The sequence below is a fragment of the Chroicocephalus ridibundus genome, chromosome 3 (genome assembly GCF_963924245.1).
Source record: "Chroicocephalus ridibundus chromosome 3, bChrRid1.1, whole genome shotgun sequence".
NCBI classification, from domain to species: domain Eukaryota; kingdom Metazoa; phylum Chordata; class Aves; order Charadriiformes; family Laridae; genus Chroicocephalus; species Chroicocephalus ridibundus.
Genome location: NC_086286.1, coordinates 20,718,521 through 20,746,351, shown reverse-complemented (window position 1 = coordinate 20,746,351; position 27,831 = coordinate 20,718,521). Strand labels below are relative to the sequence as shown.

General features: G+C 47.0%; 2 protein-coding genes across 7 annotated transcripts in view; both read right to left on the bottom strand.

The window, feature by feature from the left end:
* B3GNT2 (UDP-GlcNAc:betaGal beta-1,3-N-acetylglucosaminyltransferase 2) overlaps nucleotides 1-27,831 on the bottom strand; it is a 96,583-nt gene that overhangs the window by 17,875 nt on the left and 50,877 nt on the right. For 3 of the 6 annotated variants that reach the window (XM_063328327.1, XM_063328329.1, XM_063328325.1), the window contains exon 1: nucleotides 5,168-5,574. The exons of 1 other annotated variant lie outside the window; for it this stretch is intronic. The gene's annotated coding sequence lies outside the window, so the exon portion shown is untranslated. Of the gene's footprint in view, nucleotides 1-4,677; nucleotides 4,837-5,167; nucleotides 5,575-27,831 lie in introns of those variants that run through there. 2 more of the 6 variants (XM_063328328.1, XM_063328326.1) reach the window with 2 other exon arrangements.
* Nucleotides 20,322-27,831, bottom strand: part of COMMD1 (copper metabolism domain containing 1) — an 83,780-nt gene continuing 76,270 nt past the window's right edge. Inside the window, exon 3 of the mRNA XM_063328333.1 lies at nucleotides 20,322-20,457. Within this exon, the coding sequence (XP_063184403.1) occupies nucleotides 20,350-20,457 (108 nt within the window). The 3' untranslated portion in view covers nucleotides 20,322-20,349. The remainder of the gene's footprint in view (nucleotides 20,458-27,831) is intronic.

Genomic DNA, 27,831 nt, shown 5'->3' with positions numbered 1-27,831 from the left:
GCTTAAGTGAGATGAAACAGCACTAAGTTCAGGGCACAGTGTGGCACTCAGCCGCACTGCTCCTTCAACTGAATTAAAAATCCCACCCTTCCCCAGTCCGTGAGTTCTCATATTTGCAGAGCTCACTGTATTACATTACATATAACCCCGAAGACAAATAAACAGAAAGGTTATTTCTCACCCCCCCTTGGTTCCTCAATTCAGTTCATGAAACAGCTGCACAAACAGCTACGCCACCACAACGGACTGGGGGGGCCGACAGGAGCACCTCAAAGCTGCACCAGCCTACGGAAGGATGATGCTACCAGCAGGAAACCCAGTGCAGGCGGAATGGGGGGGTCTGCAGCAGGGAACCAAGCATCCCACACGCACACACACCTTGGCATGGCACACGAACTGTCAATACCACACTGCCACTGCAAATTTCAGATAAATATGCATATCCTCCAGTGGTTCATAAACCATTGAGCATTAATCTTCTACAGAAAAATAATAAAATTAGTCATCCCCCCCAAAAAAATTTAAAACCCAATTATTTCTTGCTCATTTGATTTAGATAGTTGACTTACAAATTAAGTCATTTAGTCAATTCACTCTCAGAGTAACTCTTCTGTGAGCTTAAGATGAAGCAGCTGCGAAATTTCAGAAGTTGTTTACAAAGATGAACAAAACTAGTTCCAAGTTAAACGCTTTTCAACTCTTACCATTGTATTCCTCTCCAACAGCAAAGCTTTCTCAACCAACTGCTGATGAAATTGTTTCATCAATTCTCCCTCTAAAAATCTCAGCACCACACCCATCACACACTGGGATTCTTTTCCTTATTTAAATGCTAATTGCTTCTCATGAGACATCAATTCAATCATTCTTTTGCACAGTTCATCACAAGACATTTTAACGACCCAGGCTTTTCACTGGGTTTTACATGATCCGGAGACTTGAGGAGGTTTACTTACTCATCTTTTAAATCCTAAAAGGGACAATGAAATTCATGAAAAAGATACAAGAGAAGTGCAAGATCAAGCCCAGAATACCTGTCGATTCTTCCTTTGTAATAAACAAAATATGCCTGCACAGATTCGAGATACTTATTCCCCAACTTTCAGTTAGTGACTTCTTCATTCTGAACTAAAATGATGGAAGAGCCTGTATTTCATTATATCATCCTCTTTTCTTGGTTATTTTTTTGCTGGTTTTTAAGCACATAAGGATTGTGCAATGCAACTGTAAAGTAGTAACAAATTGATAAAAACATCTAAATATATATTTGTGAGGTCAGAATATGGCATAACAAAAATTACTAATGTAATCTCCCTGTTAACTGCACTCACAGACACAAATTCTTCTCTAAACCATGAGAAGCACTCATTTGAGTATAACCTACGATGCACTATAAACATCAAATACTAATCCCATGATTTCTCACGCTCACGACCATAATGATGGCACCTTCTTCCTAAACTAATTGTTAATACTTTGGTTAAAAACGTTATTTTACAACCGACCATTAGGGATTAAAATGGGTATACCTGAAAAAGATTTTAAAAGTTTAAATTTGAAAAGAAAATGGATGCCTATTTGCTTCAAAACTATTTATGTACTTCTACTGTAGAGTAATAGAAAATATAACAGATAGAAATACTAAGAAAAAAAATACTAAACCAACAGCCTATAAAAGGGACAAAGATAGTTTCAAGCTTTTGGAAGGTGATCAATCCTAACAGCCTTCCAGAAATATTAACACAAAAACCAGACACATTAAAAGGCTCATTATTTTAATGAAATACATCTTTTTCCTATATTCTGTGCTTTCTACAAAAACACACCAATCAAACTAAATAAAACAGATTATTAAAACCTTGTTGCTACAATAAGTATACTCTTGCCTATAGCTTCCCCCTCTCCCTGCTTTGGCCTGTTCTTGGCAAGTTTAAGAATTATACAGTTTAAGAAGCTTTAAGCGTGAGACAAACCTACAAGAAACCTACCAGGCTCTACTATTTAGAGTGCAAATGCTTCAACGGAGAAAGAAGAAATTAATGGGATTTTTACAGCAGGAAACATAACCGAATCCAGTAAAATACAGAGATCTGGAACACCAGCCCTCGATGCATTTCTGACAGTCACTCAGTAACTTTCCATCAAAACCCACAAGTCTGACAGCACACAGAAAAAGCCCGTCAAGTAACTAACTTTGTGGTTTCACAAGCTGTCTGAAGTGAAGATTTTACAAGACAATTTGACATGTATTTGTCAAAAATGAAGTCGCCTGCTGAAAAAGAACAAGTGACCAAAGAAATTGGATGAGGATTTTAATTGATATTGTTCAATCTTTTTGCTCTCCTTTAGCTATCTTGGAGAAATACAGCTATACAGATTTCAGTCAAGTACACGTATCAATGACAAGCCATCCCCGCTTCTTTATTGTTGTGATAACGACAATATTGGCTGTGGTAGGAGACATATGACTACGTCATATGTTTCAACACAATCAGCACTGACATAGACTGTCTTTTATCACCGCCATTTGTTCTCCTTCAAGTGGTTTAACACAGCCAACAGGAAAAATCATTATCAGAGCTAGTCCCACTACAAAAATAGCTGCACAAGGTGGCAGTAAAATGACAATTGCTAAGGCTCTCCGCATTGACAAGTCATCATGGAGGAGCGCTTCTCTTAAAGACTTCATTCTCCAAGGAGTACGATGGGTAGGCAGGAAGATGAAGTTTCCAATCCTGCATTTTTTTCCCCCCACGTACAGCGCAATTTATTCATGCAGACAACTGCATATAATCATCAGCACAGAATACAAAAACATTTTACCCACTTCTCATTTTTCATCAAAGCCTTTCTGAGCAAGTACCACTTTTATGCTGATCTCCTCAGCAGCATCTTCATTACCCAGAAGTATTTAAAAAATTTAGGAGGAGCTTACAGGCAATAATAATAAAAAGCTTTGACCAACAGTGACACTGTGTTCATCAGGAACAATCTCTAGGGAGATTAGTGAGCTGTATCTATTATGAGAGAGGGTATAGGACAGCTAGCTAGCACTCCCAGTCACCTAATGCATGACCTTCAAAACAAGTCCCTTCAGCAGTGTTACCTTGCTGCTGTACCTCGTTCTTCTCCATCTTCCTCATTTATAGTACATGGGGAAAAGAAACAAGCAAAAATCCAAGCAAAACCACTTTACAGATGACAAAATTACTTAAATTCTAATTTTTGATCACTTTGTGCAGTCTGTGGCTTCCTTATAGTCATACAGCGGTATTGCACAACATCTCACACACTCAAAGCAAGCAGCAAAATCAGGGCTTCCTTTAAGCCAAAAGATTTTGATTCTAACCAACGGCATTGTATTTTTAAGCACATGACAAGCATTCTGTATTTCAGTTCATCTCCAATGCAATATTGTTTTTTAAAGAGTCTATTCTCTTCATGTTGTTCACGGCCCCGGAAAAAACATTAGAGATTACATCTGCTGAACGAGAAAAGCTGATTCTCCGTTTTGTTTCCTCCACGCACTCGGTAATAATTCAGAGCTAATTCAACTCCTCTGGTGGTTTCAACAGGCATCGGGCTGGGTCCCTAAGGTGACAAGGCAGCCATTGCCAGCAGCTAGTTCCCTGGTTCGCCATCTAAACAAAGCACCAACTGTCCCACTCACCGGGGTGTCATCTGCTCCCCCACCCGCATACACACCCCTCCGTGACGGCATGAAAATCTGACGTAAAAGCGGAACTGCAAGAACATGAAACCGTTTTAAGCAACTTTAAAAGAGAACAAAATTCGAGGCTGTCTCTCTTTAAGGCAGGAGAGGAATAATTAACCAGAAATTTCCTCAAAGGAGAACACTATAATCATGTTTCCTCAACAACTTTCAGATTATATATTTAGCATGTAATTTTATGCATACATCCTTACACAGCAAGATTAAATTCTTCTGTGCCCAAACTCACTGTGTCCAAAATAATTATATTTTTTAAAAAAAAAAGTGAAAAAAAGCAACTGAACCATGTAAACTCTTAATTTGCATAGTTAAAAATAAACATTAGCGTTTAATAATCAACAGCACCAAACATTTTGGGAGGTCGGACTAAAAGATTACTCAAGTAACTTTCACCATAGATTTTTGCAGAATGACTAATGAATTGTGAGCTGCAGTTTGGCCACAATCACAGCTAGTAACCCGAAGTCCCCTCCTGAGAGGCGTACAGCATGTCTCAGGAAGTTTAAAGGACTAAAAAGCATCGTCTCATGAAGGAGCACAGATATTCAAGGCCAGTTCTAGTAAAAATAGCATTTCCCCCCGTTCAGTTTCACCAAACTCCAGACTTTAGAGCCACCACCTCAGCGCTATACGGGAACAGCAAAATCCTAACCCAGCGCTGATGTTAATAATTAGCTGACCCCAGGAGCCGTGCGAGTCTCCCAGCTTCACCACCACCCCCGACGAAAACCCGACGGGCACTACCCGAGCCCTGTCCCCCCTCCCTGCCTCTCTCCTCCAGTCAAGGGGAGGACTGCAGCAGCACCCAGCACTGCAGCAACCCTACCTCTCAGATTTTATCTGGAAAAAAGCTCACGGTTTCGGCATCAACTCCAACTCCCCGAGTCTAAATGGGGGAAGGGGGAAGAAAAAAAAAAAAAAAAAAAAAGCGACGACAAACATACGGTCATTTAACTCGCCTGAGCTGGCCTAAGTTTCATCCATGCCAGCAGATCGCGCCTCTGCCTCCTTCCTCTCGCCGAGTTTGTGGCAACATGTGCCGGCTGCCGGTTGCGCCGCTGCGCCAGGAGAGAGATTTCGCGTCCGCGTGCTTTAACCCCTCCCTTTCCACCGCCTGCCACCTCCCACAGCGAGAGAGGAGGGGAGGAAGGGGAGGAGAGGGTGGAAAAAAAAAAAAAAAAAAAAAAGGCCCCGCAAATCCCAAACATATATGCCCCTGAGCGTTCCACCCCCCCACCGTCAGCCTGTAGCTGTCAGTACACAAGTAAGCTACGAGGATGAAACCCTACGATCTCGAAAACGAGGGGAACGAAAAATTAAGATAAAAAAAAAAATTATTTCCCCCCCCCCCACGCCCGCCCCGCCTCAGCCCTTTTCGCAGCGCCTGTCCCCGCCGCCCCGAGGAGGCAGCGAGTCCCCCCCCCACGCACGTACCTTGCCCGGCCGCCGCGGGTCTCCGCCGGGGTTCTTCCTGCCGCCGCCTCCACATCCACCATGCTTTTGTCCGGCCACGGGCCGCATAGGGGTCCCTCCCGGGGGCGCCGGCCGGCCTGCCTGCCGCCCGCCCTACCACGGCCCCAGCCGCCGGCGGGGATCCATCCCGCAGCGGGCGGGGGCTCCACACCTGAGAGAGACGCCGGGGCGGCGCCAACGGAGGGCTGGTCCCGTCCTGCCGCCGCTGTCCCCTCAGGAGGTGGGATGCAGACGGAATAAGGACCGGCCGGGCCGGGCGGGGCCGGGGCGGCCGCTGGGGAGGGCGGGAAGCGCCTCACTTGTTGCCCGGTACCACAGCCGTGCGCCCGCCGTCCCGTCACGCGCGCTCGCTCGCGCCACGCGCTGCAGGCGAGGGGGGGGGGGGGGGCGGCGGCGGGGGGGCGGAGAGGGAGGGGGAGGGAACGAAAGCCCCGCCCCCGGCTTGCCGGCGGCGCAGCGGATTGGTGGATCGGGCAGCGCGGGGACGGGAGGGGCACGTGGGACGTGGGCGCGGGGGGGAAGGATGTCTGCGCACCCCCCTCCGCCGTCGTCCCCGCGGTTGGCGGAGCGTCGTGTCCCTGAGGAGATGAGCGGGCGGCCGGAGGGGGAAGCCTGGCGTCGCCGTCTTGCTGGCCCCTTCCCCAGTCTCTACACCCGCTTCCAAGCCCCTCGCCACCCCCCGCTTCGCCACCCCACACCTCGCCACCTTGCCCCGCCGGGGCCGTCCCCTGAGCTCAGCGACCTATTCTGGCCTATCCCGCCGCCGTGGCGCCCGCACGCAGCCCCGCCTCCCGTGCGCCATGTTCTGCCTCGACGCCTCACCCCCTTTCCTGAGGTAAAACACCCCGAGGAGGGGGGATCGCTGTCACCCGGCCGTCTGCAGGCACCCATCGCTCGCTGCAAAATACGGCAGCGCTGACTGTTGGCACGGGAGCGAGGTGTCACCCAGGGCTGCCCCCCCAGGAGGAGGGCACCTGGTTTGGGGGCCATTTCCACTGGGAGGAAGCAGCCCTTTACCAGGCAGAAAAGCAAACACCGACACATTTATGTCTGCCAGCTTCGTTGGTGGGAGAAGGTGAGGTGGTGTCTCCTCCCCTCCCTCCTGCAATAATAAAAATACATTTTCTGAGTTAAACACCTAGTTTTACAGACCGGCAGGCTCTATAGCCACATGGGCTGCTGGTTGTGGCTATAAAACATCTTTGTGACAATGTTCGTTCCTTTTTTTTTTTTTCCACATGGTATCAAGCAGAGGAGGAGAATGCCCAGCCATGCTGAAAAATGCTGTTCCACATCACTTTTTTTTTTTTTTTTTTTTTTAACTTTTCTCCTTTTGAAGCAAGGTGATTGCAGCTGGCTCAGTTTCATCTGGTGGTCCACAAAGCTTTTGTTACTGAGTTCAGGGAGGAGAAAAGGACTGGTTTAGGCTGTCAGTGCTCCCCTTAGTAAATAAGTTTCTGAGAGTTTCAGATTTTGGAAATTTGCCCTCCAGAGCTGATACTCACCATGCATGACTCACTCATTAGCAACCCTCTTTTTTTGTTGTTGTTGTTGTTTGCTTACTTGCTAAGATGACGAGACTGCAAATCCTGGCCAAACATCCCTATTGAAATAAACTAGAGAAATCTCCAAGACCCAGGATGCTTACTGAAATAAAATATAAAAACGAGTGCTGTTACAGCAAGGGAGTGCAGTCTTCAGTCTCGTAGCCAGATCAATAGCAACCAGCAGACAGATTTACAGTTCCCTTGCACTGTGAACCTCACAGCTTTTTGTTCTGTACAGGAAGAAAATGAACACATGCCATTTATTTCTATTTTTAGCACCTGCATTCTCAATCCAATATAAGGAGAGGCCCAACCAAAGCAATTATCTCAATGTCACCTGGCACAGTCGTTTAAAAACTGTTTTCACTGCAAAGGGAGAGGTAAGCAAGTCCTCGTGATCCACGAAAATACATGTTTATGCACTTCCATTTCACAGCGCTCATTTTCACCAAGAGTCAGTAGCTGACGTGCACAGCCATAAACACGGCTGGTTTGGTAAACAGCACGTACTGAGCTCCCCAAACTCCATGTCGTTAAATATTGGAGGCCCATAGAAAACCCGCCACGAGTCTCTGGGAGCCGCTCCAAAATCTCCTTCAGGGGGTCTCAAAGGAACATCCCCATCCCTGATGTGTTGGGAGGGACATTACATATTTAATTCGTCTTCAAATATTTATGTATGTCCTTCACGTTTGAGTAAAGCGGTCCTTTTCATCAAAGTGGAAAGATTACAGCAAAGGGAAGAATTACTCTAAATCGGCAAGCATCTTTGGGCATTAAGTAAGACAAAGCTCAAAATGAGAATTAAGCGTCTGGCAACCAGGAGCTTGGCTCCACTGCACAGGAGATTTCATAACAATATGTTCTGAGATCAATTTAAAAAAAAAAGAAAACAAAAATCAGCTAGAACAGTGTGTCACGTGACACTGGGTGCTAAGGAGCCCGGAAAAACACATTGAAGCTGAGAAGTTTGGACGATGGTGAAATGGTCTGCTGTCTTTGGGGGAGAGACGTCTCTCCCTCCTCCCGGTCCCACGCCCACGGCCGTGCCTGCTCCTCTGTAATCGCACCGACGCGACTGGTCACGGGGCTGCGTTGTGAAACCCTGAGAGGGGGAGGTGTTTTAATCCAAACAGATTCCCTGGTCCAGTTCAGAGCCTCAAAAATTAGCTGAAAGGGGGGAAAAAACCCAAGAACTGACATCACCCTTGAGCACAGCGTGTTTTCAAACTGCTGCCTGACTGCGGTGCCTCTGCTGTGCTTGGTGCAGCTAAAACCCTCAGTGAGTTCACTTTCCAGCCCCACTCCCCTGGGTGCAGGCAGCTCAATCTTCCCCCGATCTGTGCATCGCGCCAGGCGAAGTATGAAGCCTGACGAGGTTTCTGACCTGATGCTGCTAATTAACAGGTCCCAGTACAAGTGAGCACAGCACCATCCCAGGGCAGGGGGTGCACCTCAGCCTGCTACAACGGCATGAAAAAGGCTCCAGCACTAAACCCAGATCTCCTGTCAGTTGTCAGGTTTAATAAAGTCTGATTAGCACAAAACAATCCCACAGAGCAACTCTGCCCCCATCCCACTGTGACATCTTCCCTTCACTCCAAAGCAGGCTCCTTCCCTCCCGCCCCATGTGCTCTCGCTGGGGGCCAGGACACCTCCCCGTATGTCCCTGTCCCCACCGGGGTTTAAGGGAGGGATCTTGTTTAAAAACACCACGGTCACTCTCAACTTCTTATGTATTTTATTTTATTTATGTCTCTGTCTCCCTTTTCAGCAGGCCCTGTTGCTTACAGCTACCGAGACGGGAGAAAACAACGCTGTCAAGCGAGGACAGGAATCCGCCTGATGCCCTGCCATCCTGTGTCATGACCTGATACAACCTTATACATTAATTAATGGGAACCAGTTCCTAACAGCATCCAAACACGCTGTTCCCAGGCTTTTGCTGTTGTTGTTGATGATGTGGCTTTGACAGGGCCTGCTGGGGAAGAAGATTTTGTATCCAGCTGTTGAGACAGGTAGTGGGGTGCCAGAGTAATGAGTAGCCTCATAAAAATACAATTTTTGAAGGACTGGCGATGGAGTAGACACTAATTACAACTGCCAGTGAGACTGTCAGGGCGTATGGTCCTTGGGCCATCTCCAGCCTGTGCGGTAGGATGAGGCAGGACATGAGGGATGGCATCTAAACACAGATGTACGACCTCTCCTGGATGGCTGGTTATGCTTGGGAGAAACTGAGGAATCCCCAAAAATCACAGAATCACAGAATGATAGGGGTTGGAAGGGACCTCTGGAGATCATCTAGTCCGACCCCCCCTGCCAGAGCAGGTTCAAATTTTGATGTTAAAGTTGCTCTGCAGTTTGCTTCATTAGAAAGGAAGCAGGATTTTCATGTTTCAGGTCTGTAAAGCCAAGCTTTGTTATGGGCACAGTAGTAAATTGTTGTTTTTCTCCTGAGAAAGAGAGCAAAAATGCTTTTGATTGCAGCTGTTGTCAGTGGTCTGTGCACACTTTAATTTGGTCAGAATCTGGAATAACTTTTTTGCCTACATAGTCAAAAATACCACCTTCACTCAGCGACATGATGCAAATTATTAGATCTTGCCAGTGAGTTGCAGAGAATCAAACATTTCTCAGGGGCTGGTTACGTTCAGGGCATTGGTGTCATGTCACTTGGTGACACGAATTCTTGTTGCCTGAGTTTTTCTGTAGGTAGTCTGATATGCACAACAGCCAGAAAAAGGAGTCTTTTAAAAGGATTCAACTCTCATTTTTTGTCAAATTCAAAATAATGTCTATTTTTTCCAAGCTATTTATTCATTGCTGTCGTAGTATTTGGGCTCACTGGAATAAAAGCTGATTGGGGGGCTACCATGTTTACAGCCATGGAAATGAGCTACGTGCACTGGCCTCTTCTTTAGCATTTGCCTGTTAATTAATAATTGGTACATTGCCAGGAGCAAAGGAGAAGTAGGAACGAGTCCCAGGTTATAAAACCTTCAAGGTTGTCTTGCTCTTCCTGTTCCACAGCAGCAAAGCAAGAGAAGTCAAGAGGTGGCCAGCTTGCGGTGAGATGGGTCCCAGCCATGGGGTGCTCACCCCTGGGGGCCGTGGGCTGCTCTTCTGGGAGAGCCACATGGCAGCACGTCCCGTCCTGCCGTGTCTCCCAAGCTCATCGCAGCAGTTGCAGGCACGTCCTCTCCCAGCAAGCGGAAAGCAGCAGACGCAGGATTTTCCCTTGAACCTTGTATTGCCCGGGATTCCCAGGTTCCTGCTTGCAGCCACCCTTAGGAACATGGTCAGTGCCTTTTCCCCGCAGCAGCTCGCCACGAGGGACCAGCACCCATCTCATCAGAAACACTGACTAGCTCCTTTCCACGGGGAGCACCCATAAGTCCAGCACGGCTGGTCATTGTTTACATTATGGAAGTACTCGGCCCAGACCCCTCACACCACATCCCATAATATTAACGATGTCTCTTAGCACCACAGCCCCTGCTCCAAAGTGTGCACCCACCACTGGTGCCAAAAATGCTGGCTGGCTGCAGGCACCTATGTACTGAAACGCTTCCCAACCTCCCTCTTGTAAGTACTCACCTTGTTCTCCTGGGTTAAATGCTTCCGTAAGGCCAGTGCAGCTGGAATTAATTTTCTGTGATAGACCAAAGCTTATCCAGGTCACAGCTCTATCTGATTTTTGTGGACAGACTGGTGTGGCTAGAGAACACCTGGAAAGCATGGGCCTAACCTGAGTGTGCTTCTGTGACCGAGGAGGGTAAGCACACAAGATAAGAGGTTATAATTTAAATAATAACGGGAACCTAAAGATTGCTCCTGTGGCATGCGAGTGCTTCAGCAGCAGCCCCGATTTTCAAACGTTGGAGATAAGAAAAATCTAAAAATGTAAAGACAACATGGAATTGGAGCCGGAGCATCTCAGTTCCTCCAGAAATTAACCTGTTTTTTCCCACCCGAATGTTTGAGCCTGGAATTCAGTCAAGCAAAGAGCCTCTCCCAGGGCAGGCAAGGTTTGCCGGCAAGGCTTGCCAGCGACGTGACGTGAACACAACATTTCAGTGGTCTCCTCACACAGTCCTTTTCCCCACTTTTTCCCCTGCCGACACACACACGCAAACCAGCGCAGCAAGAGCAACCACTACAGAGCTGGTCTGCTCCGCTTCCCTTTGCTTTTGTGCCTTGGTGAGAAGGGGGAGATGCGAGTGGTATCTTCCGCTTTGGCAAAACCACTCAAGTTGAAGAGATTGGCACATCCATCCACGTCCCCCAGAGCAACACTTTATTTTTTTCTGGAGCGTTGCAGCTTGCTCTTGCAGGCAAAGCAGGGCAGGATAGCAATGGCGGCACGAAACTCGCCCCTGCTAGGTTGTGTGCTGTCATTTGCGAGTTGTGGGCAGAGCTGCATTGTGCTCATACCGATTCCCATTTGGCAAGAATGATTACTGCCTGAGCTGCTTGGATTACAGTCAGTTTCCCTGCTCTAGAAGGACATACCTGCCTTTATTCAGACAAAGGCTGCAGTAACTAACAGCTTTTTCCTCCTTTTCCTTGCAGACAGAAGGCACAGCTGTGCAGGCAAGAGGATGGAGAAGAACCCACTTGAAATTAAACTTCTACGTAAGCAGAAACCAGACAATAATTCTTTCACAAACAAGAAAAAAGTGCTATGTACAAAACATCTTTTTTGTATCCCGGAAATGTGAGCCCTTTACACCTCTCCTTACCTCGGTTCTGAGGCATCCCACAGCGTTTTGCAGCAAGACCTGAAGAGCTGCAAAAGTGAAGACTGCCAGGCGGCAGAGGCTGCAGCCGAGTCTCTTCAAAGGTGAGAAAACTGTTTACATGTAGGAAAAAATGTACCAGACCCCCTTCAGCTGAACAGCTTCCATTTTGCTTTTATTTTTTAACAGATGCAGTTTTAAGCATCAGCAAAATCTCAGCTGTGGGAAAACCACCAGTCCTCACGTGTAACTTAAGATTTTTTAAACCATCTTGACTTCAGGCATGTCCTGGACGAGGCTCTGCTGCGTGATTTCTCTGGGACTCTTGCAGTGCCAGCTTGGGAAAGGTGACTCTGATTAAAACCAGTCCTGTATATGGAAGGGTGCTGACATCCAAGCTGTTTTCTTGGTGGCAGGTTAGTAAGCAGAGAAAACTATGCCAACACTGCGCGCGGGAGGTTTTTCAAGACACTCCCAACCATTTGGCAAAGCGCTTGCAGCCACCACTGGAGTGAAATCCTGCTCAGCCCACAGGGATTGCAGCCCAGCGGTGGTGGCACAGTGGGTGTTTCTCCACCGGGGCTTGGGGCTGGCACTTGTCACTGAGGGCTCCTCCTTTGGGTGGCATGAGCAGAAGGGTCTCCAAAACCAAGGTGCGGAGAGCAGCCCTGTCTCAGGGGGGCATTGGCGGCTTGCTCCTATGGCTGGAGGGTTGGGTTGGGACCTAACTGTGCTGTTTTGAAGCTCCCTCCAAGGCACCTGTCAGGCTCTATCCAGAGGGAGATGTGGGGCATCCTCATTTTTGTGCCAGGTCTCTGGGGACCCTGGCAGGACAGCAATTACAAAACCTGGTTTCGGCCCTGCTGCGCCCCGTATCCTCTGTGCCAGCCCCTGGGTGCAAGCACCCATCCAACATGTTGGGTGCCCGGCTTGCAGAGCACCTGGGGGCCTTGCTCCCGGCTGGAAAGCTCCTGCCCTGCACCATCCATCTGCTGATGGCTTCTCGCAGGTGCTCAGGGCTCATCTGATTTTCCCCAGGCCCCACGTTTTCCCTGTAACCTTTTTACGTTTATTTATGCCTGTAAAAGCTACCTTGTAGGCCATGGGCTATTTGCCGTGCTGCATTGCTGAGTTACACAGGCCCATTATCGCCCAGACCTCATTGCAATGAGCAGAGGCCAGCGGTACCACCCGGGGTGCAGGATGTGGCCCCCGGCGTATCAGAATTACGATATATCAAAGAAGGAGATCAGAAAGCTTTTATCTTGTTATTGTAGGATCTGCAGATAAACTTCAGAAATGAAAAACAGGCCAAAGGGAAATTAAATAATCCACGTATCTAGTTTTAATATCCAGCCTCATACCTACGGGTTACTGAAAAATGACCTGGAGGGAAGATACCTCCTGCATTAGGGACTGAGATCAGCAACATAATCAGAGTAAATGAAGGGTTTTCTTCATGCCGCTCGATGGAGAAATCCCTCTGACATGGATGTGCTCACTATAAATAAATAAAACTTCAGAAACCAGCGTGCAGCACAGATGAGATCTAGCCTCGTAAATTAGTAAACCACTGCCCCACGTATGAAATTGCTGCAGGTTTTGTGCCTGATCCTGTGCATATTTAACTGCCCCCATGTAAACAGTCCTCTAAAGTTAATGGAGCTATACCAATTTGCAGTGGCTGGGGATTAAGCCGCTGGGGTTAAGCATTTCTGCAGGCTCTGATTGCAGCACATTGTAGTTACAGGGCTGTAGGACGACTTGGAGATGTTCCTGCTCTGGAAAAAAACCATGCGTGGACATTACACGGTGTCACCAGTGGCCCCATGGCACAGCCCAGGTACGAGCACTCACCCTTCACAGGCCGTGTCCTTGGACAGAGAAATCCCGCTCCTGCCCTGCAGAGGAGGGCACAGACATTTTGTCAGCCGCTGCAATGTAAAGCTCATTTCTCTCTTTCATTCTCACTGGGGACGTGCCAATGTTTTCCAGAGACCATTTCATTACTATTATGCTGCTTGCAAGCATCTTAATTTAAATCGCATTATAGATGCACCAAGGCAAAATGATCTATCCACAGCCTAAATAATAAACTGGAGCGAAAACATCCTTGGGCTGCGAGACACTACAACAAGCACTAATTGAAATGTATAAACTTACATAACATTATTTATAGAAAGGAGCTCGATTGTCAAAGGCCCTGAGAGAGCTGAAACATGGGAATGTTTGTTCTCCCCTCAAAGAAAAATTAATTATGTAAGTTTAGAAATTCCAGTTGCTCTGCTTGCTCATCTCCTGATGTGCCTAAGGACTGCTTGAAAGGTATTTATGGTTCCCGGCTGCTGCTTCTTGATGGCCTTTTTTAACCTTCTGCTTCTGCATGCCATTGCCTCGCAGGATCTTGGAGCAGGGGATTAGCTTTATGCGCTATGTTCCTTGGCCATAGAAAAATGCAGATATGTCCTGAGGTTCTGCAGTAGCAAATTTGTTTTAAGGGGATGCCTGGAGGAGGCCAGGGCTCACCAAGCCACCAGATATTTTGCAGACGGCAGTGGGGCAGCTGCCGTGTTTTGGGAGCACGGGCAGAGCCCTGAGCCACTCACAAGTAGCTGGGGATCAAACCAACACCTCCCTCTGCTCGAGCCTGCCATCTCCTCCTGACGTGGCTTTGCTTAGTTTCTTCTTTCACTGCCAAAACCAGAGATGCCATGAAGACTCTAATGCTCTACACAGTTTGATTTGCAAGGCAGGAAGAGTGCCACTTATTACTAAAATGCACTATATCGTATAATTTCCTGGTAATGCTGTATTCTGCCAGGGCTGCCAACTGGCCAGAAAGCTTGGGAAATATGGCAGAGAAATTACATATCATCAAACACAAATGATGAATGTTTCCTCCCAGGCTCCACTCAGAAGCACTATGGCTTTGCATTTTGTGCTGTGATGCTGCTTTTCCCCCCATCCGCCCCTGTAAAACATCACTCCTCGAGGTTCTGAGACACTCGCCAGCATCCAAAAATGCCATTTATTCAATTACCTCATTTTACGTATTCTCCAATACTCATTATGAAAGCTAATGGCTGAGTGCCGGAGTTTCAGCATGGCCAGCCACTAAGTGAATTAAAATGCAAGCTTCAAGTCACCTGCACTCAGGAGAGATAAGAAACAAGAAAACATCATTGGAGAAATATTTTGTAGCTCCCTGTTGGCTGATGTCTTCTGACAGCACCGCATTTCAGGGACCTCCCCCTGGGTCCTGCTTGCTGTGATAACGCTAAGGGCCACCTGCAAAATGCCCTGGGGCCAAACTCCCCAGGCAGGCTCTCTGTCCCTGGCCCCCTCCCTCCCACATGCTTTCAAACCTGTTCTCCTGCAATTTCTTGCATTTCAAGATCTGCCTTGCTACCACCAAAAGGAAGGAGGAAGGGCAAGGCATTTGGGGATTCGAGCATGGGGATGATCAACCCCATTACGCCTCAGGTGGGTGATATCCCAAAATAATCCTACCCAAGTGGTACCGGCAGTTCAGAGGTGGATTTGTACCAGGTGAGGTTGTAGCTGCATCCCCCTTGCCACCCTTTGATGGGAGGTGACACATTATGTCCTTTGGGGACTCCAGTGGCACCAGGGATCACCCATGAGATTTATGCTACTGGGAAAAGGCATTTTTGTTGGTTTGTGTGCGTCCCTTTTGAGGAAAGGGGGATTCATCCACAGCCATGGGAAGGCTTGGCTAAATCAGGGTGACCTTTATGGGTAGAAACAGCTTTATTTTGCTGTGCTGAGGGGAGAAAGCATCAATGGTGATGGCTGTCTGTCTCTCTGTGCCGTCACCTTTCCCTCCTAACATGGCGAGGGAGGCCCTGGAGTGCAGTCTGGCCTCCATGTCCATGTTGGATTAAACGACACCTCATGCCCTGCTTCCCCAGGATTTGGGAATAATTTAAGAGGTGGATTTAAACAGTCTCGGCTCCAAGGCGAGGAGTCATCGACTACTTTTCCAGTCACAAGCCACATGAAATGTAATGCCTTAAAAAGTCGTCACTGGCTGCTGCATTCTCAAAAAGGCTCCCTCTGTCCCTGGCACCGACTGAGCACTGCTTTATAAATATTTGTAATAAATGAATAAACTGTTGAAATTCCCCAGAAGGGGAAGGAAACATTTCTGTGAGCAACGCAGGGCAAGCGTGAGTCACCAGGTAAAACTTCTCAGAGACTTGCGCATCTACAAATGGTCGGTAAATATCTAAATCAGGAAATCTCCTCAGAAAGATGGCAAGTCATTTATTTTATCGATAGATAGCAAAGAACTGGTGTATAGCAAAGAAAATCTGTCAGATACCAACCGGTTTATCAAAACGTTAAAGCACAATAAAATGCAGAGGTCACGGACTCCAGCAAAAACCCTCCCGTGAAACAGAATAAAAGCACAACCGTTAATTCTGGTATTTACACTTGCGAAAAGGACCTGTAAGGTAGAGAAAGGAAAAAAAGAAATGTAAAATAAAATGAGACTAAGTAACCTGAACAATGAGAAAGTAAATCAACACCAAAATAAAATAAGTATGCCTCTGCGTCTGCTGCTTTCCATGGCCCAAAGCCTTATCACATACAGTGCTTGCTTGGCTTGGATTTGGAAAAACATGGTGTGCCTAAATTATTATTTTTTTTTAAATACAGATATGCCTAGGAAAATACTTCAAAAATTCCGCAGTTCTGGGAATATGCGGACCGAGAAAAAAGAAAATTGGGCTAAGAAGAATCTCTTTGCCAAGCAGAGAACGAATGCGGGGATTGCCAATCGTGTAATGTGTGATTGAAGGCACCAGCACTCGCAGATATTTTAGGGAGCACCAGATCGTAAACGAGTGGCAACTTGGAGGAATTCCCATAAAACCAGAAGCGATTGCATGAATAAATTGCAGGGCATTTTAGCGGTGCAAAAGGTGACATCTGAGGAAGATCCAGCCGAAGGTTGCCAGGAAGGCAGCATGTGGCTGCTGCTTATGAGTCTTCCTAAGAAGCAGCGGAGACTGGGATAGGCTGCACATCTGGAGTTGCACATCTGGAGTCATCACATACACGGTGGCAGAGCTGCAGCAGCAGCGCACGCTCGCGGTGGGGCAAATCCACCATGGCTTCGGCGAGTTGTCACTCGGGAAAGCGCCAGCAAAAGTGGGACAGGAGGAAATGGTGGGTGCCGCCGGGTGCCATCTGCCTGGCCGCTCCCTGCCCTGCCTCCACCAACACGATGCAGGTTAGATTCAATGCCCAGGCTTTGATTTGAAACCAAGCCTGCCCCAGCCTGGTGGCACAGCGCTGTCCCGCTCACAAGTAGGTTTTACTTGTTATTAGAGCAGGAAGGATGGAGATTTGGCAGACGGCAGGCAGGTATGAAAGGGTGTTTTCTGAGGTTAAGGATTCTGGAGCATGGCATGAATTGTGTCCCAGCTCCTTCCCTGGCTGCTTTATAGGACCAGGCAGGGAAATGTCTCCCAGGTGGGACTCATGTAGGGGCTCTCTTTCAGCCCTTCCTCCAGCTGCTTCTCCATCTCCCTCACTTTCCTCCTCTGGCTCTGCTGAGCTGCTCCCATCCCTGCTGTAAATCTACAAACTGCCTGGCAGGCTCTACTGGCAGCTCAGAGCACATGGCCGCTTCCCTGGGGAAAGAGGAAGAGGACGAGTTGGACCTGGTGTCACACTGCTGGCATGGCTCAGCTGGGAGCTGGTGCCATGGTTGGCAGCTGTGGTCTCCCAAACGGGATGAAGCCCCTATGGCCAACAGGGCTGTGCTGGGATGTCTGCTTGGACAGCCCCACACAGGAGGCCAGCATCCACACACGGCCCCAGCCACAGCGAGAGCAGCCCAGCCATGGCACCAGTGTCCAGGCCAAGTCTGGTTTACATCTGGGCTTTGGGGAAGGAATTTGAAATTTCTCCTGAAGCGCTTAAGCAGCAGCTTTCATTTGTCAACACCACAGAGATATGTAGCAGGACCATTGATAGCTAGTAACACCCATGAATCCCAGTAAAAAGCCACAGGTGCTTGTGTCCTTCACTCTAGGAAGCAAAGCAGAGCAGCATCGGAGGCCTCTTCTCCAAGTTCAGCCGAAAGTGGCCAATAGGTTCAAAACTCTGTAGGGAGGGACAGATGGACGCACACACAATATAAACCATCTCAGCAGGAAGGCATGGTCCTGCTCGAGGGGGAAATCTGTTCTCCGTGCCCCAGCAGCAGCTGGGCGTTACAGCAGCCTGGGCGAGTGCAGCATCCTCTCTCCCTGCCCATGTCAAACCTCGTGAAGCTGAAACGATTTTGCTGCCCAGTGACACTCCTGTGCCCTTACCCAGGGCCAGGCGGAGTGTGGTCCCCAAAACACTCGCTTTATTTTTTCCAGTTTTGCGTGGTAGTTTACAAACTTCCACCAAGAAGAAAATCAGGAGTATGAGATATTCATGAGAGAGGGGACTGGGAAGAGAGAGAAGCATCCACCCACAAAAATGTGCCCCTTTTTAACTTCTCACCTCTACTAGGAAAGTATCCAATTATTTCTTAAATGACCCCGACTTTTTTTGCCTCAGCCTTGTTGCTTGGTTAGCCATTTCACATATTTATTATTCTTTGTATGAAATAATACTTCCTGACATCTGTTCCCAGTTTGTTTCTCTTTAATTTCCATTTATAGCACATTTTCCTATCCTCCGACCATGTTAAAATAAAACAATAAGTATGTTTGACACGGTGCAAGTTACTTAAGATCATGATCCTTCCCTGACCTTGATTTTTTTATTTTTTTTTAAACATGCTGTAAAACACAGAAAAACATTTTAATGAGCTTTGACGGAAAAGCAACTGGAAAGCTCAGAGAATCGGCAACGACTCAGCAATTCAGAGCCATGCTGGCAGCCGGTTACCCGGGGACCAGTGTGAGGATTGGTTGGTGGTCACGGTCCAGTGCCACTCTGACAAGTATCAGCTGGAGGCGGATGGGGAAAGCGAGGAGCTGTGGGCTGCGCGGTCCCTCCGCAAGGCGGAGGTGGCTGTAAGAGATGGGGTGGCAGTGGGACAGGCACGGGAAAGGAGATGTTAATTCCCAGTGCAGTGATAGAAATTGGCTTGGGTGATGCTTTCCCTTCTGACCAGGCAGATGGGAAAAGGTGCCCTTCCCTTGCTCTGAAGAGAGAGTTTGCTTCCAAACGCAATCTGGCAACGCCACAAGCAATAAATTCACAAGGAGAAGCAATGAGGAGTGCTTTAGTTATGGCACAAGAACATTTTATGTTGTCATCTCCGTCTTGGTACAAGCCCTCGATATAATTTTAGCTCAGGAGGAGGCTGCTTATGAAGCTAAAATAAAATGGAAAGAATCAGTGTAGCCTCCAACCAAATGTGTGCACGCGCCTTCCCATTAAGTAACAAAGCAAAACACCGACCCAGCGTCATCTCCAGCTGGTTCATCACCATTTTATGGACTCTGAGGCAGTTCTCTGGTAGGGACCAACATGCTCCATACAAGCGTCCGCCTGGACAGAACAGCCCCTCCAGGTCCTCCTGCACCGATAACCCGGTAAGCGTGGTTCTGCATCCTGCTGCAACAAGGCCAACAAGGCTGCAGCCCTGAACGGAAACATCTGAAACCGAAAACATTTCTGCTCAGTCCTCTTCAGTGGGAAGGGCAGTGTTTGCTCTGCAGTCTGGCGCTATGGCAGAGATGTGGGTGCTCATAACAGCCAAGAGCCACAGCAACCTGGGCATTTCAGATCGCAGTGCCCTGTACGTACCTTCTCTGCTGCTGGAAGCTTTCTTCACGCAACTATTTTATTGATTAATTAACCTGCCAGGTTGCCAAGGGCGTTTTCCTTTTACCCAAATTCCACGCTGAACATGCACACACTAGAAAACCTGGGTTTAACCTGGGGCTTTTTTGAGGTCAAGACAAATACTGTGACAACCAGGACTAAGAGCAGCCAAGTTAAACCGTGCCCTGACAAAGCACCATCCTCTCAAACACACCATGCAGCTCGGTGCCAGGGCTGCACCCCTACAGCTCGAGAGCCGGAAGGCTGATGAGGGTGGATGGCGTTCAAGGAAGCAGGTCAGAAGTGGCTTTGAAGGCTCTCCAGCAGGTTGCTGGATCAGGCACTCAGCATGAACCAAAAAGCTGCTCCTTTTGGGAAACCAGCGCCTGCCACCGCCCGAGAAATGCTCCCGCTTGTCCCCTGGCTGCCTGCAGTGTCGGGAGGGTGTGATTCAATGGGCCAGCAAGGTTGGCCACCTCACGCCCTTGGGAACTGTTTAATCCTCAGCAGCACAAAGGCTCGCAATTACAAAAATACGCATTTGTGTCTCTGCTCCCTGAACTCGCTGCGCTTCATCTACTCTCCTGGGCTCTAAGCTCTAAGCAGGCAGACTTCACATGGGTGGATTTATCCTACGTAGATGGTTTGAAAGGATAAACATGAGTCCCCCCTAGTCTGCCTGTTTCTTCTGTTCTTTTCTCCCCTGCCACAACTGGCCAATTCACCTTTGCTGTTAATTCAGACCAGTATTTACAGGATCTGGAAAGACTCAAAAATTGATTGAGGGGGAAAAAGAGAAAAGCTACGCTACGCTCGAAGGCCTGATTATGCAAAGCTTTATGCGAACAACACTGCCACTGCCTTGGTGAATAGGCCTGGAGGGGGGGAAAGAGAAAGCTTCACAGTGTGAGTTAGCCCACACTTGGTTGTGAATGCATTGTGCAGTTATAACTGGGATTTAACAATCATTACCTATTTTCTGTGCAGAAACAGGAATTATGAAAAAGTGCCGAGGGTCATTCGTTCTCTGAGTTGCAATCTCTTTATTTGGTTAAGTGGTCTGAGTCAGCAAAGTCATGCTCTCCTCTATTTCCGAGAGTTTCTTCAGCATCTGGCTCACCTTGGCCTCATCGAATTCCAGACAGAGAAACTCCGATTCCTACAAAGCAAAAGTGCAAGAACAATAGTTGAGAAGGATGACAGTTTTTCAGGCATACAACAGAGGGAGAACAGCGAGTTCTGGTTTCCTGACGATTTGTGTCCTGTGTCTCCATTTTTCCCGGTACCACTTAAATAACCTCAGTAGACCCAGAGGTTGGCTACGCTGAGCGAGAGCAGGACATGCCGGCCGACCAGCCAGCAGCTGCCAAAGAGGACACAGGAAGGCTGAGCTGTGCCCGCCTTTCCTTTCAATGCAGGCATCAGTTTGGGTCTTTCCTTAGCTGCAGACTTTTGCAAAACTTGTAGAAATTTAATTGTATCTGAGACTTTCAGTTTTCCTTCCAATCTGGTGATTGCCCAAAGCTGTTGCTGGGAACTGCAAAGTGGTCAGAGCCACCGCACAAAGCTCGCCACATATAAAAACCAGACTTAATACCGGGAAAAACAAGAATCCAAAACACAATCTTGTACAGGACATTCCAGTCTGGACATTCAGGAGGGTTTTATATTCTCTTACACATGGCCTCTACTGTCAATGTAAACATAGACGCAAGTTAAGAAGCAGCACTGATTTGCTCTGAGAAGTCCTGCCACATCTTAAAAAGTAGTTGTTCCCTGTCAGGATGGATGTTGGGATACAGTAAAAGGATCTTGTCAAAGGCCCAGAAAATAAAGAATATCTATTAAAAAAAAAAAAAGTTCTAATGATATGGAGCTCATTAATAAACACCAATGCGAAAAGGCCTCCTGAGCTCTCCAGTCCATTAGCCTCACCTGCTGGTATGTCTATAGTTACAAAATATTTCCCATAGTGATTCTGGCAGAAGAAAGGTTTGAGATTGCCGGGAGTGTGACTGTGTACTAAAGGTCGTTCCAGGTGAAGCACTATCAGTGACAGAGGAACAAAGTGAAAATATTTGAAAAATCAAGTGCAGCCAGTACAGAGGGAGGTTTCCTTCGGAGACACTGGAATAGTTTTAGCCGTCGGAATCACTGTACAGCCACTGAATTTCTATATCTAACACAGACTCTGTGGTACTTAGAAGAGTAGAAGGGCATCTCCCGGTCTCATATGTTTTCTACCAGGCTAAAATTTCTATCAATATTTCAAAATATGTTTTTTCCATACAACTAGAATCTACCCAAACCATCACAACTTCATCCTTTACATTTATGGAATTAATATTTAATACACAAGGATAAAATCATCGGACAAATTAAACCCATCAATTTTTACTCAGGACATTTTAGAACCGCTACAAGCATTTTCCCCAGGCATCAGGAATAGTTTTACCTTTTACCCTCTCTCGCTCTCCCAAGGATTCCTGGGTTGTTTCATTTTTTTGTAAGAACCAAGCCAGCAAGTGAGCTACGAACTAAAATGCTGACAGAGGCAGCAAGGGCATCATTTTGTGTGTAATTATCACGAAAGGCACTGCCAGAAGAACGCTAACGGGAGAGAAACGAGGTGCCAGAAGTCAGTGATCATGAAACCGAGCCTGTGATGTGCATGGGAAGGTTGTACCGGACAGTAGTCACACGGGGAACTACCACAGTTCAAGGCAGAAATCAAAATGGTGATTTAAACTTTAAAACGTGAAACTTTCTAAGAAAGAAGAACTTGTACAATGAGAGTGGCATGCACTTCAAGCTTTTTTTGTCTTCAAATATCACTGTCTCTCCCCTAATGCTAGTACTTAGGTGCCGGTAAGCCACATACTGTAGCTGCCATTGGATGAGTCAGTCCGTGAAATGTTTATTATCTTATCCACTATATGACCAAATCAGCCAACAGAGCAAGGTGCAGAGATCAAGTTACATATTTAGTGTTCGGGTGCTTCTAATTAGAAAAGGTTTTGTAGAATCAAGGAGAACTTTGACTGAATGAAGTATCAGTAAAGTTCAATGATAGTCATGTAACTAAATGTATACCACGTAGAATATGCAGATTACTAGGAAAGGCCTTTGCCTGAGCAAGCAATTAGTCTCATAAACAGCATTCTATTGGAAACTATTACTGTAGGTTGTGTTTGTTTTTTCAAATTAATTTATAACATTACTTAATACATTATAAAAAAATATATACTATCTCTCTATAATATTACTTAGTACATTACAAAACATCACAAAAGTAGCATTAAACATTCAAGATCAATAACAACACAGATAGATAAGACATCTAGGACTTGGAAGCAAGGGCTTTCTTGCACCGTTTTTTTCTTGTCCTTGACAACAGTTACCAACACGTCTTATGGAAAATACCTTGTATAAAATACCTCTGCAAAGCACAATTACAGCAAAGCATAATTACAGCTGGTCACTGTGCAGAAAGAAAATGTTTGGTGAGGAATTTGACAGCTTAACTCCATTTGGCAGTGGGCTTTCTTGTTAGTTTCCTGTCTGATTAGGAGTGCACTGAAAAAAAATCTAGGTCAGATCTGCCTGAAGAAGATGTGTTTGCAGGAGATTGCATAAGAAAGCCTAAACGAAACCCTGAAATTTCTCTCTATACATTCCTTGATTAGGAAGCACTGGAAAAGTCAAATCTCAAGCAATCCGTTAGTTAACCCCTTAGGTGCTGTGAAGCATCGTGCTGAAACCGGACCACAGACCCTCACTGGAGTAAACCGTTCTCCACTGAAACGAGCAGAAACGGGCAGCGTCAGCTCAAGCAGTGCAACTGCTGCAAATTGGGACTGCAAAGCCAACACCTCCTCACCTCCCCCTGCTAATTCCCCCCAAGTTTTAGCATCCTTGTTTTCCCAGACCTGACTGGAGAAAAATTTTGAGCTCACTTTCACAGAAGAGCTACTGCAGAAGCAGAAACTTTTCTCACCAACCTAAACCAATCCCAATATCTGTAAGGCGTTACAAGTCCTGCTTCACAGGCAACACCTGAAAACAGCTGTTCTCTCTGTAACCTGACCTCTCTTTCCTCAATGTATGTGCCACAGCCACTGGCTAATGTCTATCTCAACCTTTTATGGAACGAGTGGTGGAGCCACACTACGCAGCCCTGGGTCACAGTCCTCGACAGGACAAACTCCAAGGCCACAGCCCTGCTGATTTCTGCGGCTCTCCAGCCACCGCTGTGCACCCCAAGTCACGTGAGCCCGTCAACATAGACTTCCCCATGCAACCTTTAAGCTCTGTATAAGCTGATTTTAGGGTTTAATCACATGGTGAGTGTGAGTGGACAGGAGAAGACCGAAGCTCCCAGCTCTGGTGGAGATGTTTTTGCATAAGCCTAAGGCACAAGGAGGCTTTTTTATTCCCTCTTCAGGCTTTGTCAGTTAAAAGGAATGTAAATTGAGGAAAAGGACACTCTTGGATTACACTAAATCTCTTCATGCCACTTTATACAAGTGTAAGTGTACTCATAAAGCATACTTTTATCTGTAAAGCAGCTAAAACTTTCCTATGTGGATTAGACGGCATCTAAACAGTAATGACACTCTCACATGGACAGACTGGAAGAACTGAGATGGAGAAATGCATGTTTTGTCTCCTTAGGTACTTTTTCATATAAAAAGCAGTCACATTTTAAAACCATACACAAAGAGAACACAGACAATGCTGTGTGCCCATGCTCACCTCCGTCCGGAGTGAGCATAGGGTCCACATCCCATGGGAACAAGCCCCCTCACAGCTCCTTGATTTGGGGTCCCAGAGGCCACTGACATCCGGTTGCCACTACCAAGAGGGGACCACAAGAAGAGAACTGCTTCAGATCATGTGGAAGTGGAAGAGCAGAAACGCCGCAAACTGGGACCCACAGACCTTGCCCTGAGTGACCAGGAGGGAAGAAGAAACCTCAACAACACCCCGTGACAGGCAACCATCAGCCAACATGCCAGGCCCATGCATAAAAGCCTTCTCAATTTGGTTGACAGCTGGCTGAGTGTAAGCCAGCAGTGTGCCCAGGTGGCCAAGGCGGCCAACAACATCCTGGCTTGTATCAGCAGTAGCGTGGCCAGCAGGAGTAGGGCAGTGATCGTCCCCCTGTGTTTGGCACTGGTGAGGCCCCACCTCGAGTACTGTGTTCAGTTTGGGCGGCTCACTACAGGAAAGACACTGAGGTGCTGGAGTGGGTCCAGAGAAGGGCAATGAAGCTGGTGAGGGGTCTGGAGCACAAGTCTTATGAGGAGCAGCTGAGGGAGCTGGGGTTGTTCAGCCTGGAGAAAAGGAGGCTGAGGGGAGACCTTATCGCTCTCTACAGCTACATGAAAGGAGGCTGTAGCCAGGTGGGGGTCGGTCTCTTCTCCCAAGTAACAAGCGATAGGACCAGAGGAAACAGCCTCAAGTTGCACTAGGGGAGGTTTCGATTGGATATTATGAAAAACTTCTTCGCTTAAAGGGTTGTCAAGCATTGGAACAGGCTGCCCAGGATCACCATCCCTGGAGGTATTTAAAAGACGTGTAGATGTGGTGCTGAGGGACATGGTTTAGTGGTAACTTGGCAGCGTTGGGTTAATGGTTGGACTCGATGATCTTAAATGTCTCTTCCAACCAAAACGATTCTATGACTCCATGATTCTAACTTGATGTGGTGCTCGTAAGATCATTAACAGCTGTTTGTAAAGGAATTATCCAATCTTGAACTACCAGGAAAGCAAACTCTTTAGACAGTGAAAAAGCGCTAGCTTCTGATGCCTGTGTGCAAACACAGACAGACAGGTACAGACGTGGACTTCTACACCCAGACAGCTGCTTCCTGCAGCAATGGGAGTATCGTACTTTCTTGGGTCTTCCACCTTTTGGTACAGGCAACGCAGTCATCTGCTCTGCAGAGGCTGGGCTTCAATGTAATTTCATTGCTCTGGAAGATACATTATTCTCCTGTCTTAGGTTTTGCATTAGATTTGGATGTTTTAAAGGTTTAGTTGCCCCTTGCATAAGTGAAAACCAAATCTGTAATGTCACCAGAAACCCAACTTGGCTTCAAACATCCTGGTACCTTTCATTGTGATTAAGGACCCACATTAATTTCCAGCCTTCCCAATTTTTTTGGTCAATGAAGACATTAAGTGGTTTTGGAAAGGCTTAGCTGATACAACAGTTTTACATCTGCAGTTATGCATTTGCTTGCTAGCAAGGAAACCTTGTTATCCTTATTAATAGTTTTTGATACTGTGGTAAGCAAAGTGCTTTACTTACGGAGGGCTTTTTCTTAATTAAAAGAATTGCAGAGGCCAGAATTTCAATAAAAGTTATTAGCAAAAGTAGTAAAGTGTTGCCTTTTTTTGGGCTGAAGCCCAACCATTCAGTGATATGCGATTAACATCAAAAGGAACTTATTTCTCCACTTCTTATTCAGATGTGCTAAAGCGTCAATCAAAGAAATTTCTGGCATAACATTTCCTATAGAAACAAATTTTGCTGCTTTTTAACAACTGCTGATTTCCTCATGGCTAAGCAATAAATAACAAATTCTTTAGTAATCCATGTCACTTTTCCTTCCAGATCACTGAATATTCTGCAGCCAAGCAAATCTCCTACCTACTCTCTTAATCAGGAAAAATACCACGTATATATTACCTAAGTAATCAAGTGGTAAATAGACTCTAGGGTCTCAACTGTCAAACCTCTCAGCATTTTATGTTAGCTTGGATAGTAAAAACAGCAGGGAATACCTCCAAAAAGATATAATATTCTACCGTAATGTGCCAGGAGACAACCACGTATAGTTTTCCACCTGAACAGCTGCCCCGGTCTGCTCTGCAGAAGAGGTGGTGGGCCAGGAGTCATCCGCAGATGGCATCTGGCTGACCTGCCGCAAGTCAGCCGGCGCCGATCTGCGGTAGGATGCGTGCGGCAGCTCGGCAGGAGCCCGGCAAGAGACAAGGAGCCCCCTGCCAGCCCCCCACCAGCCCAGCGGGGTTTCACCGCTCCTCCGGGGATGCTACCAACTTCCCAGCAAGCGCACCCAGCAGCGGGCACCCTCCTGCTGCAGAATTAGGTGCCAGGCATCTTGCTGGGACGGGCTTATTCTTTGGAGCAGGAAAAAGTACCGAAATACATAGAATGAGAACCTGCCTTTGGAGGATTTGTAGGAGTTGTATGTCTCAATACTATACGCCTCACGTTCAGAAGGAACACAAGGCTATATGAAGCTGCATACATTACAAACTAGCCAAGCATTTTGTTTCAAACAGAATAATCTCTGTAAACTCTTATCTAAAAACCACCTTTGTACTTTTACGAAGAAATTGTGGGCTTCGCTTATATCAAAGCAGCAGGGTTAGGGTTAAATCAGCAATGTATATGGCACCAGATGAATGTTTTACAATTCACAATAGAGGCAAATTAGGTTGCAAACAGAGAAGCCAGCGGGGGGGTAAACAAAACAATCCGGGAGAAAGCTGCTTGGTACAAGGAGCCAGTCACTAAGACATCCCACAAGCCTGACTGCGGTCAGGCTGCATCACACGGGGGCGAGGACCACAGCAAACATGCAGGGGAATGCACAGCACACTCATCTTCTCCAGCAACAAACACAGAAACACGCAGAAACAAATGTCATTTGGTTTCCAAGGTATTAATTAAACAGAAAAGGCAAAATGCTGATTGCAGAGTCAATCCAGAGCCTATGATTTTTTTTTCCTCCACACTTTTGCGAAGAGGTGTTAAGACACTGCTTATCTGGAGTGGGAAGAAACGTACGTGTGGGCCTTGATCTAACCTGCATCAGCGGCATGAGTTAGGATTACCAAAAAATCTTTGGGTTTATCTGAAAATGTCAACTCTCCCACCTCCTCCAAAGTTGCTAATTAGATTTAAATACTATTTTAGTAGAAAACCTGCAGGGACTACCCTGTAAGTAATATCCTAAGTCACAAGTGTAATAGTATTTCAGCAGGAAAATCAATAATGGCCATCAGCTCCCGCTCTACACCTTGTACCCTCACAGAGAGGTACCCATGCTCCCTCCGGCTGCCGGCTCAGCACCAGGGCGGGTTTCGCTTGTGCCAGTACGGTCCAGCTTCCATTCTCGCAAGCAACAATCGCACGTTCTCAGCTATCCCTTTTTTTTAAATTTCTTAATCACTAAAAGATTGTAATTGTAGTGGAAATAGCCAGTGAGGAAATCTAGAGAATCAGCAGAGGGGCAGCGCCGACGTAACAGTCATAACTTTGTCACAACCTTAACTTTGCAAGTTAAAAGAAATACAAACCAGTCAAAGTCCTTTAGACCTCTTTTAAGTGCTCCACCAGGGTCACTTGGCTCATTTTTAAGTGGACAAAGCAGAAGGTGGCTTCAGTCATTCCTCGACACATGAGCGCTGCTGGGAACAGGGGGATCCGAGCCCACTGGCTCCGGTGTTAAAAGGAAGCTGGCAAATAGCCCCCGTCACACCAGCAACCCGGCCAC